The sequence below is a fragment of the Gouania willdenowi genome, chromosome 18 (genome assembly GCF_900634775.1).
Source record: "Gouania willdenowi chromosome 18, fGouWil2.1, whole genome shotgun sequence".
Classification (NCBI taxonomy): Eukaryota; Metazoa; Chordata; class Actinopteri; order Blenniiformes; family Gobiesocidae; genus Gouania; species Gouania willdenowi.
This window is the reverse complement of record NC_041061.1, coordinates 20,160,790-20,179,629: the sequence shown is the minus strand read 5'-3', so window position 1 is coordinate 20,179,629 and position 18,840 is coordinate 20,160,790. Positions and strand designations below refer to the sequence as shown.

At 39.3% G+C, this 18,840-nt stretch overlaps 1 protein-coding gene across 3 annotated transcripts; it reads right to left on the bottom strand.

The window, feature by feature from the left end:
- Positions 1-31: 31 nt before the first annotated feature.
- LOC114480488 (putative ferric-chelate reductase 1) lies at positions 32-14,585 on the bottom strand. 3 transcript variants are annotated; one of them, XM_028474671.1, is made up of 9 exons: positions 14,556-14,585; positions 10,298-10,499; positions 3,061-3,138; positions 2,766-2,887; positions 2,259-2,450; positions 2,055-2,153; positions 795-942; positions 556-705; positions 32-444 (listed from the first exon to the last, which is right to left on the bottom strand). In XM_028474671.1, the coding sequence occupies exons 3-9, from the start codon at positions 3,134-3,136 to the stop codon at positions 401-403; spliced, it is 831 nt and encodes a 276-aa protein (XP_028330472.1). In that variant the 5' UTR covers positions 3,137-3,138; positions 10,298-10,499; positions 14,556-14,585; the 3' UTR covers positions 32-400. The 3 variants fall into 3 exon arrangements, with proteins under 3 accessions (XP_028330472.1, XP_028330471.1, XP_028330470.1); XM_028474670.1 differs by lacking the exon at positions 14,556-14,585 and adding an exon at positions 10,993-11,018; XM_028474669.1 differs by lacking the exon at positions 14,556-14,585 and adding an exon at positions 10,561-10,574.
- Between the last annotated feature and the right edge of the window lie 4,255 nt (positions 14,586-18,840).

Below are 18,840 nucleotides of genomic sequence, written 5' to 3'. Positions count from 1 at the left end.
CTGCCAACTTTCCATCATTGAGGGTCGATAAAAGAAAAAAAAATACATTTAAATTGTATTGTTATCAGGAACATTATCAAACCGCAGTAAGTCAACGATTAACCCAATACTTTCAACAAGTGAATAACATTCATAGTAGTTTAAATAGTCTGAGTGTGAGTAAATAATGAATTTAATTTCGGACATTTAGCGGATAAATGTCATCTTCATAAGAGAAATCATTCCTTCAACTCTAAGAAGTTTTTTTAGTTTTGTTTTTTTTAAAAGTAAAATTCAGATATTCATACTACCAATCACCCGACCTGAATCATTGCAACATTAAACCAAACTTAGTATGCTAAACATCCGGTGACCCCTTTTGTAGTTCCTAATCAGTATCGCAGTTATTTGGGGGGTTCCCTCATACCAGGGCCAGACTTATGATGACCAGGGGCACCAGCAGAGCTGCGGAAAAAGACATAGCAACAAAAGTCAGACACTGTTATTATTATTATTATTATTTCGAAATAAGAGCATTTCTGGATAATGAATACGGCTGAGTTATCTTCAGCTTACCTTGAATCAGGGAATGATGGAGGACGGTGGAGAAACTAGACAAAGTGGTGGTGATGTTGGAATTGAAATTGGTGGTGTTGCTGGTAGGGTCCATTAGGTTTACAACATTAGACATCATCCTTGCGGTGGGGGTTCCCAGTGCACCGCTGACTGAAAGAGGCAGACCACACGTGGTCAACACATCATAAACACAAATAAATTGTTTTGTTTGAAAGAAGCTATGGCAAGTCGTATCTTACCGGGGTCGAAATGTCCAGTGCTGATCATGCCTGACAAGCTGCTTGCCCGAATCTGTTTTAAGGATGATGAGTAGTCGGGTATTGAGGCGTTAAAAGCGCACTCCAACCTGGTTCCATTTGTGCGGCCTCTCACAGTTGTAGCAGTCGACTTTAGAAGAGAACAAAAAGCTCCAAATTATCAACTGCTGATTGGTGCTCCATCAATGATTCTAGTTCCTCCAACCATTTTATATACCCTAGCTGTGTTTGAAATCGCATACTAATGTACGACTCATACTAAGTCTAACGGTAAAGTTAGTATGTAGTGCGTTCACATTAGATAGCATGAAAAGATTAAGTAAGCAAGAAATACCTAGTTGTATACATTTTTTGCATTGTGGGCGGAACGTAAAATGTACCTGGGACTGGTTTCAAGCTAAAAAATCAAATGACCTTTTTTCAAAATAAAAGCTTCTCTTCTTGTCTTCCATTAGTTTTTTTTTTAACTATTTTGTAAATAGGGCTTTTATTTTGAAGTTAACCCAAGTTTTTGTCAGTACTACAATGGAGGGTCTCTGAAAAGCTTTAAAATGGCAGAATTAAATATGTTTCTGAGAGATTTATGGATCAAATGCCCACATGTTGATATTCTACTTGGTCATTTTCTCACTTAAAATGTTTTCAGAACGTTCATAGATGGATAATCAATTGAGATATTTAGCGTTTATTTGTATGTCGCATGTACCGGTATGAAAACATTGTTATTTTGATCTCCTTTTTTAGCTCTACCAAAAGATGGGCAACAACATTGACATTGTTCTTTACGTCACCAGTTAAATAACGACAAAAAAAATCGGAATAGTCGAATAGCTCATAATTTGAGCTATTCGACTAGTTTTTCTAGGTTGAAGAAGTATCAGATACACTTTTGTTTACAGATTTCATTACTGGTAAGTTCTACTACACCATCTTGTGGTACCTAGTGGTATTGCAAGAGTGTGTTTATTTGATCACAAAATTTCATGATTTTAAAAATGTGTTTTTAAATAAGAGATTACATTTTGATGCTTTTTCAAGCCAGTATCTGTTCTTTACTCAGATATTCACAATAAGCAAACTTTTGTTTGTTTAGGTACAATTACGATTAAGCTAATGTTGGCAAGTTACAATCGCCAACTGCTGCAGATATTGCTGTTAAATGCTTGCAATGCACAACCATGCAATGCATGATCAATTAGGAATTGTGAATAGTTTTTAAAATGCAAAGTAAGTTGAACTTACATTGGTCAAGATGAGCTGGTTATTGTCAAGCAAAGCAGTAAAGAAGTGAATGACATCTCCTTTGCCCCTTGCACACACATAGGTTGTGTCGTTACCTCCCTGCGATACAGATTTTAAAATTGTAAGTTATACAGGCTTATTTTAGCCTTATTCTAACTTAAATATGGATAATTTGTTGATGGAACTCCGAGCTTGTAAACTTACCAGTAGAGTGTCTGTTGACAGGGTGGCAGCAATGTAGCCAACTGTCTCTCCCGAGAGAATTAATTCAAAGTTTTGACCCACAGTCTGCCTGGCCGATGCAAAGATACATTGTGATGATGCATTAGGGTTACAGTCGGAAGGCTCAGCCAGACAGATCCGGTCTGTTGAACAGCCAGTGCGATCCACTGGGGTCTGCAATTGAGAGGAAATGCATTCAGGTGAGAGTGGGAATGTAGAGTGTAAAGACCAGGCTGCCTTTACCATTGAAAAGACCAAAACTGTGTCATGACCTTGTCATATATCGGTAGTGTTGGTGTGACCATGTCATTTATCGGTAACGTTAGTGTTGCCATTTCAATTATCGGTAATGTTGGTGTGACCGTGTCATTTATTGGTAGTGTTCATTGCCAATGTTGCCATTGTTTCCTTCATTGCCAATGTTGGTGTGGTTTCTTTCATTGCCAATGTTGGTGATACTGTTTCTATCATTGCCAATGTTGTGGTTACCATCGCATTTCCTGTATCAGTTGGAGTTACTTCTTCATTCTCTGCTGCCGTTGGTGATACAATAATGTTCTTTTCCGTAGTCGTCTCATATCCAATGGTTGGAGTTGCTGTTGTTCCAAGTGCTGCCAATTGAATACACCAAAACAGGTTATGTTGATAATTTGAATAGGTAATAGGTAATAAAATATTTCAAACAAAGTTATTGTATAATCTAGAGGGATGTGATTTTGTTAGTGGTCTACTGTATGTGTGTGCTGATGATGATGTTTGTGAGACATGTTGTGTAATAACATACTTTTTTGACCCTTGGCGGCAATGACGGCTGACGACAACGTCACAAAAAAGATTGTGATGATCAGTCGGTTGTCCATATCTAGAGAAGATAAGGCTATACATTAGGTGAATGGTTTAAATGACATCATGTGCTATGCAACATACCCAACACTACAACTAGAGCTGGTTGGTTCATGAGTTCGAGTTGCATCTTTGGACTGAATCAGGACTCACAAATCCCTTGTCTACCTTATTCAGACCCTATAAATGCTTTGAGAGGCTGTTGCTGCCAAGTACAAATCAGAGTGGGTTGTCAAAAATATAGATACAAAAAATACATATATAAATTGTATCGATACTGAACCTTTGTATCCGGGTATGATGCTCATTTGAAAAAGTATCAATACTACCTACACCCTGTTAATTGTTACATGACATTGAGATTGTTGTCTTTGTTTTATATTGAGTGTCATGGTTTTGAGAAAAAAATAAAGATATTGCGTAGCCCTAGAGATCTGATAGAATATAACCAGGAATCAGGTTTTAAATGATCCCGAGGAAGGACCCAAGGAAGAGACTTCCTGAATTTGGAATTGTCTCAGCAGAAGTACTATCATATTAAAAAAAAACTTTGTATAGTACTCCATGGAAACCCTGAGGACTCGAATGACGTAGCAGAGTCCTACCCTGAAACCAGTTGAAAAATCAGGATAGCAGAGTCAATAAAAACACTCAGGACAAACGCTTTGGTTGAGGGTCCCTGGTGGAGGACCTGGATAGTAGACCTGTGCCATTCATGTAAATCAAGTGACTTGTGTAAACCTCAAATATGTATTAAGTGACTCAGTTGTACCTGAATTCATAAAATCAAATTAATTTACCAGTATTTAGCTACAACTTTGAAGTTCAATACATTTTGTATTTAAGCAACAAAACCTAAAAACAATCTTAACTTTGGTGATTTTGTTGTCAGGCCCGTTCGAGATGGGTCGTTTACGGTTCCTGAAGCAAAATAAGTTTGGCACCACTTTTGTCGATGATGTTGAACTTAGTTGGTGACTGATTTTTGCAGTTGTATTAGATATTTTTTATCGTTATTCTAAAGTTAAATCTGTTAATACATCTCAAACTGGTAGTCAAGCAGTTTGTACATCTTTATATTCATTCAAGGTCTAATGTTTGGTTCTTTGCCAGTCTGAATTGGTATAGTGTGGGAATACACACATCAACAGAACAATATGTAACACCAATAATATCTATCTGGGAATCTAAGGATTCTCGTGGCCACACCTTAAGTGCCCTGAGGATGCAGACGACATTAAATCTTTGCAAAGTCATCAAACATCTGCTCAAAATAAACCAAAATAAGACTTTGGCAAGATTAGAATTGCTGTTGAAGGAAAACCATTACACTGTTAAATACAGGTGTGTTGGTATTCACAATCATAAGATTCTTAGGTGTGGTTTTACCAATTTTTAAAAAAATTACATCACAATTAAAACAATAAGACGTCTAATCATGTAAAAAGATAATCAGCATTTAAAGAAAACAATTTTGAAACCTGCAAAAAAAAAAAGGCTTTTGAGAACTTTTTATCCTCATATACAAGTAGAAAACAGTTTCACTTTAATATTAATAGTTTCTTATCTTACCTGCAGGTTACACTGGGGGGTGGTGCCAAAAAAGCAAAAAAGATGAGTGAGATCCCTTCGTTTAGATGTGCCGTTATGTTCTGTGAGGCATTTGTGCTCCAAACAGACTGAGGTAAAGCAATGGCAGTTTTTTACCTGTTGGCTCTTTTTAAACTGGGGAGGGGGGGGGGGGGGGATTTACAAGCATGCAGCACAAATTGAAAAAAAACAAAGGACTTCCTCCTGTAAGAGATGCTGTTGCTGCAGAGCAAGTTGTGTTGGGCTGAATAATGAAGAGTCAAATTATGGGAACTCAACACATTTGGCACCATCGCTGCATGTAACTATAGTTAAGTAACAAACCAATTACTTTGAAATTAATTCACTTCTTCAGGACAAACAATAAATATATATAATATTGTTGTTTACACCATAATTTATACAATAAATATTCAAGTAATAGCTGAAAATAGCAAAGTAGTAATGCTTCGATAAAGAGGACAAGTTTGAGTTGGCAAAAAAAATTGACGGTCCGTCAGTAATTGCCAAGATACACAAGGCCAAATTAAAGGTACAGCAATGACTCAAAGCCAGAAGAAGAGGTTTAAAATATGACTGACAACTAATGCAAGGTAAACATCTCCAGAGTGAAAGGTTTAATGACTCAGAAAGATCAGGAGAAACTGGTCCATGCTTTTATCTCCAGCAGACTGGACTATTGTAATGGTCTTCTGACAGGAATCCCCCAAAAGAGCATCAAACAGCTACAGCTGGTTCAGAACGCTGCAGCTCAGGTCTTAACCAGAACAAAGAGGTCAGAACACATTACTCCAATTTTAAAGTCTTTACACTGGCTCCCAGTCAGCCTCATAATAGACTTTAAAGTTCTGCTGCTGGTGTATAAATCTATGAATGGGTTTGGTCCAGAATACATCAGTGACATGTTAGTCAGGTATGAACCCAGCAGGTCTCTCAGATCTATGGACACAGGTCAGATAGTGGAGCCCAGAGCTCACAGTAAACATGGTGATGCTGCTTTTAGTTGTTATGCTGCAAAGAAGTGGAACAAACTGCCAGCAGAGGTGATGTCAGCATCTAATGTGAACATTTTTAAATCAAAGTTAAAGGCACTTTTTTTCTCTACCGCGTATGATTGAGAGGGAGATTTTGGTCATGTTGTTGATGTAATGTGTTTGTTGATTTTAAATGATTTTACTTTTTTTTTTTTTTTTTTTTATTCACTTTAATTTTCTTATAGATTTTTAAGCTGTTGAATGTTTTCTGTTGCACTTTTTGATCATGTAAAGCCTTTGCCTTGCCTAAACAATTTTCCCGCAGCAAGAAAAACCCCCAGCACTCACTCAAAACTGGATCTACCTGCTGTTCAGCAATGACCCTAACTTGTTCTCATATTGACCTCTCAGAAATGCACCTGATAGAGCAGCTGCATGCTTCTTCGATGAAGGCTTTCTCTCAAAATGTTTGAGGGGAAACATCATTCCACTTGCCAATAAGGAGTACAAAGCCCAGGGAATCAGGACTGCGCGTCTTCAGTGCGTTAGAATGCGCTTTCATTCCATTTAGCGCGTTTCCCTCTGATGAATATGCATAGTAGGCGGATCTCCCAGGGGGACCAAAAATTTGGGAGGAGGAAATGCAAATAAATGAATGCAGGGGAAGCAATGCAATTCATGAAATCTGAGTGATAGAGAGAGAAAAAGAGGGTTGCTGTGCGCAGAGATGGATATATGCAGGTGTGGACTGGGGGGGAATGTGGCCCGGGAGTCATTGACAGACCGGTCCACTTTATGTAGTGTGGGGAGCCAACCAGCCGGCAACACAAGTTTCATGACCCTTGATAAAAAAACCAAAACAAAACAAACTGCATTTGATGTTGCTTTAGACCATAATATTATTGTAATTATTAAGTTAAACTCTTAAGTAGCCTACAGTAATATATAATTACAGCAGTAAAGTGATTTTACAGCATGTAGTGATTTTAACGCAAACAGGTCATTGATACAATAAAATGTGGCTGACACACCACCCCAACCAAGCTCCAGTATCTCTTATATTTTAAGACAAGTGTACAGGAAATCTATAATAGCCACTTGTCAACCAAAGGCCGTGCTGTGAACATTCATACTGGGCTGAGCAATATGGACCAAAAGTCATATCTCATATTTTCTCAAAATGGTGATATATAATATAAATGTTGATAATTTCATTTTAAGTCGGACCAGAAAGACAAATCTGGGATAAATTTGCTGATGCAAAATGCTACATAGGCTAATTTGTTAACAAACAGCTGCACAATAAGTGCCACTTTTGGCTTTTTCACATGTAAAGGACAGCATGTGTGAGTGAGTTTTGGAGTGTAGCTTGTTACGAGGAAGGTCTGGGTTATTTAGGACGCACTCATTGATCTATCTAACTGTGCTTTACATGCTGTTCTGAGACGTAAAAGCAGCGACTCCTAAAGTAAGTATTTTTATACAAAATACGATATATATCGATATACAGTATGTGATATTGTAGTTTTCTATATCGCCAAAATAGAAAACTCGATACATCTTGAATCTTGACATATCCTTCAGCCCTAATTCCTGAATTATAATACAGCCTAAATTAAAACATAAATGGGTATATGAAGCACATTTGCTTATTTAATATATTTTACAACACATTGCTTATTTACTGACCAGGAGAGAGATCTATATATATATCTACATATCAATACTTACATATTCTCACACACTCGCTCGCACGCACGCTCGCACGCACGCACGCACACACACCTGCTTCTTATGACATCAAACTCTTTTGTTTTCTTAATCTGACAAGCGTTGAAGACCAATAATAATAATAATACATCGATTCTATATAGCACTTTTATGGGGACTCAAAGTCGCTTTACAGAATACAGATAAAATAAAAACGGCAGCAAAGGCTCGGTCTCCCAAGGTTTGGTGCTTAGTGCAGTTGATGGGTGTAAGGAGGTGGGTGTAGGCAGAGCGGAGGTGGCGGGTGTTGTTTGAGGAGGTCAGTGAGGTAGGCAGGGGCCAAGTTATGGAGGGAGCTTGTAGTGAATGCGATACAGCACAGGCTTATGAATAATGTAAATAAGCAATTTTATCTCAACATTTTTTATGTTGTCGTGTGTTTGTTGTTGTTTTTTGCTTAATTTGATGTAAAGCCCTTTGTGACCTCTGTCTGTAAAATGTGCTCTATAAGTAAAGTTTACTTACTTTGAAACACCAGCAAACACATAACTTTAGCAGAAAAGTGAGAAAGCAAACCAACTTATATCTTTAAAATAAAAAAAATATTCTACTTCTTCTACTTAATTCTTCAACCAGAAAAATCACACCCATATGTCATAGTTGAGTCTACTCAATAAAATAAAAGCACATAAAAATAATAATGGTTTAGATTTATATCGCGCTCTTTTCAAGGAGTCTCAAAGCGTGTTACAGACACCATTATTCATTCACACCAGTCTTTATATATACAGTATATACACACACTCATGCAATTCAATGTGTTCTTGGGTCTCGCCCAAGGACACAACGACATTGCCTTGGATAGAGCGGGATTCGAACCCCAAACCCATTTGCTATTGGATGACCCACTACCACTGGTCTACGGTCACCCACAATATGCATTATGATGCAATTGTAACCTTTGTTGAAATAACTTGATTCTTCGTAATATAATAAGTCATAACATCATGAAACTAACTTCTTAGACTCCCAAGTCTTTAAACTTTGCTTGATATAGAGTTAGGGTTTATCTGAATGGGGAGTTGGCATTTCTCTTGAGGCAGATGGTAGATCCACTGGAGAAACTTTGATATGTTGTAGTGTTGGCTCAAAAACTGGTAAACATTTGGTCTTCAATGCTTGTCAGATTAAGAAAATAAAAGAGTTTGATGTCATAGGAAGCAGCTGTGTGTGTGTGTGTGTGTGTGTGTGTGTGTGTGTGTGTGTGTGTGTGTGTGTGTGTGTGTGTGTGTGTGTGTGTGTGTGTGTGAATATGTAAGTATTGATATGTAGATACAGATCTCTCTCCTGGTCAGTTCTGGCCAGACTGCTCTAAGCAGACCATTGTCGACTGATAGCATTCACCAAGGTCTCTGCCTGAGGAGACTCCACTATGTTACAACTACAGCTATCAGCAGCATACATAACACTGATGGGCGGTTTCACTAAGATCTGAACTAAAGGGTGGTAAACTAGTTGCTTCCCTAAATCCTTTGGTGACGCAATTTCCTCACCTGCTGCGATGACTTCACTAAGATTGCAGCAATGATTAGCGTGTGTGCAGAAGTGGTGCAGACAGCCCTATTTAAATGAGCATTTTGCTCATTTAATGTGAAGATGTCAGTGCACCTTGTCTGCACATGCTGTCAAAGGTCAACACTACAGGAAGTGCCATCTTTTTAAGACAGCAATACATGTTTTGTTATTGCAATAGCCATGCTGAAGAAAATTCCAGAAATCTCTCAGAACTGGAACTTCCAGCCTTTTCGTCTAAGGCTACTTTCAAACAGGATGGACCGGGCTGTGCTGAAAATGGTCAAGACAGGATGATAACTTTAACTCATTCACTGCCAGCCCTTTTCAGAGCAGCCAACCCCATATTGCCAGATTCTGAAAGAGTACACTCTCTAGTTTCTTCAGAATTTTTTTGTTTGTTTGTTTCTAGCTTGTGTCGTTCTTTCGTAATCAGCAGTTGAATAGAGGCAAGTTTCACACAAATTGCCAGTTTGTGACAAAAAGCTGATAAAAAACGGCTATTTCTGACAAAACCTATTAGTGACATTGAAGCAATTTTTTTTTTTTGCTTTCGAGACACCTCAACATTAGTTTCCTACTATAAAACTACAAAAACAACACTGACACCAGGCTTTTGATGGCAAAATTATTATTTTGCTGTTTAGGTCAGAGTTGAATGGATTTCTTACTGTATTTTGGCATTCCTCCAAGTGTCTCCCCCTGTCAGTCTGCACACACGCAACTTCCTCCTCCCTTTATTTGTATTTTTTATTACCACCAAAGTATTCCCAGGGGACAAGTCAACCACTGGGAGCAATTTAGGCTCACAGTGTTTGGCCCAAGGACAAAGACAGGTTTAGCCTTGAGGTTAAACCCTCTACCTCTCACCTCTTGACTCACAGCTTACCTTAAGGGAGCGTTAAATGGACAATTTGTTTAAAGTCATGAGTGCTTTACTAGGTTAAGTTCATCTTCTCTAGTGGGTGTTCAACTAAACCAAGTAAATTCCAGTTGTTTTGTTTGACTTATTCTCATTTTCAATGCATTCATTGTGATAAATGGATAAGCTGTGTGGGAGGAACTGGTTTTTAAAGACAGTTGGATAATGGCCATTTAACCGGTCTGGCTTTGCCACACTGTGTGCCACAGGTTCTCTCCTAGGTTTACCAAGGATTTTCTTGCCAACTGGAACAGGTTCTACTACCACACCTTCTACTGAGGTATTAGAATCCTTTTTAGACAGAAGTTAAATAAAAAATAAAATACAGTTTTTCTTAATAACACTACTTTTCTTTTCTTTGTAACTGTATTAACATGTGCACTGAACATAAACATGTGTATAGTAGCAACCTCTGGCAACCAAGCTGATGTTGATTCACAGCTCCAGGAACCACAAAGACGATGAAGAGATCTGAAGCGATGTGTATCAGGCTCACGGCACCACTGTAACTGGTCTGGCTTTGCCACGCTGTGCTACAGGTTCTCTGAGTTGTGTGATGAAAGAGGAATACCAAGGACTTTCTTGCCAACTGGAAGATGTTTATTTTCAGTCCTGTTCAAAATAAAATACATTCAGTACAGCAACTTCATAGATAAGGCTTCTCCGTGCACACCTCTCCTTCAGTGCGGTCTCAGACCGTTGACATTCATTTTTAAATAACAAAAAATAAAATATTAAATTCCATTTCAGCATATAACATAGCTGTAATATATATAATATAGCAATAATCAGAATACACATACAACAAAGAGAGGGCTCACATACCTGTTCAAAATAAAATACATTCAGTACAGCAACTTCATAGATAGGAGAAAATACAATAGACCACATGAGAAGCCACTCGGATGCTCTAGCTTAAAGTTAGCCTAAAAAACATTTACAAACAAACTGCTGTACATCAAATAAAACTTGTCAAATGTTCAAACCAAACAGTTAACATGTTATTAAAAGGTCTATGATCTTCACAGAGTATAGTTTTAACCGTCATTTAACATTTTTTACCGGGTTTTAACTCGATATGAACTGAGCACAGTTAAACACTCACCTCTTCTTCAGTGCGGTCTCAGACTGAGGAGGGTGGCGCTAAACAGGATGTGACATCATCACAAAAGAGGCAAAACAGCAGGGTGTGACATCATCACAACAGACCGCAAAACTAAAACAAGTTCTCAAATAAAATACAAAACCAAAATATACAATAAAACATGTTCATACCTAGACAACATGTAAATATAAATAAAAGGATGGATTTTTGGTGAATTATAAATCACTTCTACAAAGCATTTTAACACACCTGTTACATTCACCGCTCTTAAGTTCACCAAAATCCAGACCGCACATGTGAGTTCACCAGAAAAAACAGGGACATCCAGAAACCACACAAACACACTATGAAAACCTGGCATAAATTCTACAAAGCTCTAAGCTTAACTTTCTATGAGAAACCCACAAAAATAGGTTGAGAAAGGAAACAAGGTTGATCAGGCCTTTATCCCTCTTAGGTCATTACGATGTCTTTTACACCATACAAACTTTCTGCCACCCCAGACCATATGAACATACTACATACAAAACGAATACAGCAGTATTAGTGTCTCATAAACATCAGACATGAAACTGCATGTGATCTAAAACAAAGTCAAGAGTGACTGAGACCTTTTGCTGATTGAATTGGCCATATCTCTAAAATCGAAAGGCTTCTGAACCATAGACTCAATAAGTCGATTGACCCTTCTATTGACCCTGCCTACCCGTGTCCTGACTACAGGATCAATTAAAAAAAAAAGGATCTATAGCCAGGTGAGTGTTCTTGTGTGCCTACATCCTGAGTAATGCTAGTTGAGGGCACCTGAATGTCAGTGGAAGGTACTGGGTCTACTTGAAGTGACAGTCTCACCATCAACATTCACTGAATAGGACTGGGTTTCTGTGTTGGGTTCTGCAGCTAAACTGTTGATGTCAGTGTTTGTTAGAGTTGTCACTTCCATTGCGAGAACACTGGTCTAGATTATCTGCAGACAGCTCCTTGCAGCCCATCTCGGTAAGACCTGACTGTCCTCCCTGACTCACACTGTCCGCTAACTAACCCATGCACTTGTCCTTTCTTCTGAGTTTTCCTGCTCCAAAGAGTCCAGAGAGTCTCTTGCACCCGACCAATCCTCTGACTCAATGTCACACTTCTCATTTACAGTAATGGTCAACGGCAAGAAACTGATGTCCAGAACCAAGTTGCAGTGCACAACTTTGCAGTTGCCATTATCGTCCTCCAACTGGTAGGTGTGAGTCTGCAGATTTCTGTCTTTGACTGTGTACCCTATTGCATCCCACTTGTCGGCCAACTTATTCTTGCCTCTTACACCTTTGTTTGCGATGAGTACCCTATCTCCGATGTCCAGGTAAGTGCCTTTCACTTTCTTGTTGTATCCCCTGGCTTGTTTGTCTTGTTCTTTGATGTGTTTGGGCTATCCTTGCTGCTTCATGAAGGTGTGACATAAGTGTTGTCACATACGTTTTATAACCAAAGACTACAGGGTCATACAGCACCTGTTTGAACATTGCATCCACAAGGAGCTGTGGAATTCGGCCAAACATGAGCTGGAAACGGGCATATCCTGTGGTCTCATGTACCGTCGCATTATATGCAAATGTCATTCCATTGGTAAAGAAGTCCTAATACTCTGAAGCGGAGCTCGGGCTGAGGGTTCAGGTGTTTTTGCCAGGATGCATCTTTGACAGCACTTGACATATTCCTTCACATCAGACTCCATCTTGGGCAAAAAAAACGTCTAAAATCCTCGCTTGCCCTTGATGCCTGGCGATGTCATGCATACCATGCAGCTCTTTCGATTTGAAACTGTCAGGCAGAACAAACTGATGTCTCTTCTATTTACTAAGGGAATCTCTTGTGACACAGTAGAAAACACCATCTTGGATCTTGAGCCTGTCCCACTCATTAACATCAAAGCTCCTGAATCAAAACCCGCCCTTTCCCGCATGGAAGGCCGCCTCTTTCGAAAAACAAATTTCACAATCTTTGAGATGGTTGGATCAAGCTTTTGGCTGCGCTGAAGCTCCTCCAAAGTGAATACAATAAGTGAGTCTTGTCTATGTGGTAACAGTCTCTGAACAGACTGTAGTAACTCCACAACTCTAGTTTCAGCAGCTGAATCCCACTGGTCATGAACATCCAAGAGAGCCTTAATGGTCACCACGTCTCACAGAGGTTTTATTTGATCAGCTTGAAGTCTTACAAAGCTATGTGGTAGTTCCTTAACTCGATGACACTGGACCTTTAGGCGGAAAGTGTCTCAGATGCCATCACACTTAACATCTTCAGCCTCATCCGGAAGGTGGCTGTACTGCTCCGTGATGAGCCGATGACTGATTGTTGTTGCAAAGGGATCGCTGCTGAGAGCATCAGCCACTGTGTTTTTAGTGCCAGGTATGCGTTTCAGGTCGAATGTGTAAGGAACAAGCTTAGACACCCATCGCTGCTTGCAAGCGTCAAGCTTGGGCTTCATCATGATATAGGTGAGAGGGTTGTTATCTGTCCAAACTGTAAATGAATGTTCTCTTAACCAATGGCTAAATTTCACACACACACTCATTGCAAAACCAGAAACACTAGCCAGTGAGCTGGGTATCTCTTCTGAGAACTGCTTAAAGTCTTACTAGCAAATGCAATGGGGCCTGCTTTATCTTCACCAGCTAATACGAGTACAGCGCCGAGCATGTCAAGCGAAGCATCTATAGACAATCAGAGGAAGGGAGAAATATGGGTGTGTGAGAACAACACGGTTTAAAAGACAATCTATAAGGTTTGACAAAGCTGCATCACATTCGCTAGCCCAATTCGAAGATTTGAGCTTCCTGTATGAACCTGCATTTGTCTTAGTTTTTCCCTTCCTTTTTTTGTCCTGCGGTGAGAGCAAAGAGTGACTTAGCTATGGAAGAGCAACTCTATAGGAAAGTGTAGGTAGTAGAATACCATTCCAAGGAAAGACTTGATACTCTTCACTGATGGCGCACAGCCATCATTTTCCATCAGGTCTGCCTTTGACATCTTTGTTATAACCTCAATCTTTGCTGAATCCACAGCTACACCATTTCCATCTATGATGTAACCAAGAAATTTGACTGAGGATCACATCAAATAGCACTTTTTAGGGCTCAGTTTGAGATTGTGGAGGCGAAGCCATTGGAATACAACCGCAAGTCTTTTTAAAGCTCCCTCTTCAGTAGCAGTGAACACAAGCTAATCATAGAGATAACATAAGAGACTGCTGAAGTTCAGATCACCAAATATGCTGAGCATCATGCGCATAAATGAGGCTCGGCTGTTGCACAAGCCTTGTGGCATTCTGTTATATTCATACAAACCCATTGGGGTCGTGAATGTAGTGTATTTCTTGTCTTCCTCTGCCATTGGGATATTGTAAAACCCCGCGGTAAGGTCCATAGTACTAAAGTAGGTGTTTCCATCCAGAGCAGCAAGGCAGTCTGACTGATGTGGAGGTGGGTCCTGGCGTTTAACTATCTAAAGTCAGTGCACAATCTCAAACTGCCATCTCTCTTCCACACTAACACAAGGGGGGGAAGCATACTCACTCAGATTTTCTTATTATTTCCTGCTCTTCCATCTCAGAAAGGACTTGCCACAGTTTCTGGTAGTGGGTTGTTGGTACCCGGCGGTAAGGAAGGCGGTCTCTCATCAGTCAGTCGGATGCAATGCATGAAGCCTTTCGCCTCACCACAGTCCAGTGCCTGTTTTGAGAAAATGTAATTGTACTTTTCAAGCAGTTCAACCAACCTCTCTTTCACATCTTGGCCAGCGTGGCACAGGTCAATATCAACATCGCCAAGGCCAACTTATTGCAGCCGCTCATTGAGATTGGAAGGTTTGGTTTCATCACATCTGTCCTCTGTTCTTGCTTTTCCTATTTTGTTAGTGCCTTGGAATACTTCAAAATCCTCCACAGCTAAACAGGGAGACACATCTGCTAGCTTGCTGCACCTCTTCAGAGTGATAGACTTGTTAGACAGGGTAGTGACTTTCATGGAAACCCATCTATCTCCCCAGAGTGGTGTGATTACACGGCCAACCATGATGTTGCGTGGCATGGACTTAGAGGAGGTAGGCTCAACTATCACTGTGCTTCCTGGTGACTTTGGGATGTTCAATGGCAGCTTACCCCATACAAGCAGGGTAACAGTTTTGTGTGTCAAGGGGATGGATTCTGTGAGAAAGTTATTACTGAACATTTTCTGTTCTGCTTTCTCACTTAATGTGCAGGCCATAGAACCAGAGTCAAGCATCCCCTGTATTTGAGATTTGTTGTTAATGCTGACAGGGGTGTAAAACAGTTCATCAAATGGGCCAACTCTCTGTATTCTGAGTGATGACTTTGGCACCAGCTGGCACAGCTGCGCAGGCTTTTATGTAGTGTACTTCATCGGCGCCCACATATCCCCTCTTGCAATGTGGACCAGCTAGTTTAAAGGCTGCGAGTTCAGTGGTTGGGGGAAGCTGACTCTGAGAAGGCAGGCGATGAGGGCAGTTTCTCTTGATATGATTTGGCTTGAAGCATGACAGACATACAGTGTAGGTGTTTCAGCCTGCAGTGTACAAGGCTGGAGTGTTCGGTAGACTGGCAAACTCTACAGGCCCTCTGGTGTGTTTGTGGAGGAGAAAACCTGTCTGTGGCCTGACTGTTCTGGGACAATGTACGATCAAAAAGACTTGTGTTAGTGTTTTCAAGCAATTGTCATCACACAAAGGTCTGACAGAGGGTTATTCTCATCCTGCACAGGGGATGCTCTGGGTTGACATGTTGCTAGCTCATCACGTTCAGGGGTCTGGACCTGAATTGTAAGAGGTTTAGAGTATCTTGATTTTGAAAGCACCTGTTCCCTTGTTTCAAGTTGGTAACGATCAAAGTGCTCTTGAATTTCACGAGCTGTCCACTTATCTGTTGCTTTGAACTTGAAGACTGCAGTGAGCGTGGGATCTGGGCAGTGTTTAACAAACATCATTGCAGCCTTTTGACAAAGGTCCTCTATGTGTCGTCCGCGCCTTTTCAAACCCTCCTCTTTTGCATCAATTGCCTTATTTAGCTGAACCCAGTACTCAAAAGGAGTTTCTTTGGCCATGGGAATCATGCTGTAGAAGTCGGCCATGGGGATACACGAATAGCTCACATCGCCAAAATGTTGTCTGAGAATGTTGTAGATTCCTTCTGGATTCTCTTGGGGATTTAGCGATAAGCTGCTTCTTAGAGTTATTCTAACAATGTCTTTAGCTTTACCCATCAACTTTGACATTATCTCAGAATACTGCTAATCTCCTCTAAAGATCAGAGGCTCTTTGACATCAGACTGTAGAACTAACTTGGTACAGGTTGAGGTAAGTGGAGTCACTGAGTAACTGGCCTTCACTGCTCTGAGCTTGTGCACCACTACCACTCCTTTCCCTACATTCCTCCTTTAACTGATCACTTATAGTTTGTCCTACCTGCTGAGCAATGTGTGTTATCAAGTCATTTAATGGCGCCAGAGCCATATATAGAGAGATTAGGGACAATTCCATTCACTCCAGTTGTTCGTTTTTTTTTTACAACAATGGCTCATGGAGCCTCAATCGTTCTCCGGAAGTGAGCAGTTTACTATTGCAGCAATGAAGCTAGAGCGGATTAGACAGTTTGCGATGCGCTTTTGAACGGTAAAACATTTAAATAATTATTTTGGATATTATTATTATTATTGTATCTAAACCCATTAACATGTGCATTCAAGCATGTTAGTGGTATATCCCAATATATTATAGATTAAGGAATCATTAGCACATAACAGATGAGGCTAGGATATGTTAACTTTACTGGATAAAGTAAACAACACACAGTCTTAACCACAAGGTTCAATTTATTTTATTAATGCGTTGTGGAATTAGAGAAAATACATGCTTTATTTTGCTGTAGTAAATTAAAAAAATTAATGATTTATTAATAATAAATAATAGCTTTTTAGATATTTAGCCAGATTTTTTGGTCAAAATGACAATTTGTGCTGCTTTTGGTTGATCTAAAAAAAAAAAAAACCAGGAAATGTTAAAGATGCAAATGTAAACCTCTTTTGTTTATCAAAAGAAGATAAAAACAGTTGTGACATTGGCATCTTTATCTTCCTTGGTTTTTCAGTTGGCATTTTGACCAAAAAAGCTGCAAAATGATTTAAAAAGCTGCAAAATGATCTAAAAAGCTGTTAAATGATCTAAAAAGCAGGCTAAATATCTCACTCCAATAGAAAACATTGGGATGTTTACAGGCATCAATCACGTGATTTCAAAATGGAGGAGCACAGGCTACAAAACTGTATAAAGTAGTCCAATTTTAAAAAAACGCAACAACATGAATATAGCGCAAAAATAATGTGTTTTGTTAGACATAGATCTACAATATATATAGTACATGTTAAAGATTTTAGGCCAACCATGGAAGGATCCCTCTGAGAATCATTAAAAAAAAATATGTTTAGGCATTATTTCAACTACAATGTGACTAAACATCCTCTTTACCAACACAGATTCTTCTTTCATGAATTAATGTGCATGTTTGCACCCATATTTATCAAGGGATAATAAAGGTTGGACCTTACCCAAATGGCATCCCAGCCCAGAAATCCAAAATGTACAACAATTAGATGTCTATAGCCTCACAAAACCAGTTGGAGTTACGTAAATGGAGCTCTTCTTTAAGTGATTACTATGTAACAGTGTGTCATGCATATAAAATGGTTGTAATTGCATATGCTTTTTCCAAATCACCTTTCATTGCCATTTGTAAACATCAATGCTAAGCTACAATTAGCTTAGCATACTAACTATTATCAATAGGCCTAATATTTAGGGGTAAAAATGTTCAAATTAGCCTAACTTTTTTTTTTAATCATTTTAACAAACTTTCTCAAAAAAAATATTTTTATTGTGTTAAATAAATAAATAAATCAAAATCCACATTTAAGGCTTTTTTAACCAAGGCCAAAAGAAAGAAGAAGAAGAAAAAAAAAAAAGAACCAATGACAAGCACTCGTACTTTAAAGAGTGAATTAGCTTTGTCGTAATTGCCATGAAAGTTTTGCTCCAGGAGATTGAAGCCGAGACACAAGGGTATCCCACTCACTTTCTATTTCTTAACTTCTGATGTGCTCACTTGTTAAATGTGGCTTGTCAGAGTGGAACGCTGTGATCTTGCTAATGGATTTTAACACTAAGGTGCTGTGCTGGCAACGCCAGAATCCCTGCGTCAACATCAGCTGACGAAGAGTCAAGTAAAAAAAAAAAAAAAAAAAAGTCTAAAATAGAATGTGTGAAAGTATAGGCTTAGATTACAGCTCATTGTTCTTTAAACAAATCAAAAGAAGTTCCACTTGAGGGCTCGGTAAAAACTTGGAAACACGGCAGCAGACGCACTGTGAGCCATGACTTGTCTCTGAATGGCATAAGGCCTCCACTTTAATCCCAATAAGGGATTTTATGAGTCGTGATCATGAGCTCAATGGTGATGTGTTCAGTCAATAGTACTTTCTCTTTTGAGCTTACCCGCAGCTTATGTGCTGACCCTTGCAAATTGACCAGACGATTTATACGGCTATTTTCCAAAGGTACCTATTCATGGACCCTCAGTCAAGAATTAGTGTTTCACTTTCAATTTTAAATAGGAAGTGATTGGAACACGACCTTGGCTTAGGTAAGGCATCTGTAATTAATACCTTTGTGTTTACCGTAGCAGGTAAATCACCTGGGTTCATCCCTGCTCAACCCGCATCAGCATATTTATGGACTTCCACGGCAAAGCAATGATCCGGAAATTGACGGAACACAAGTCATGTAGAAGCAGTG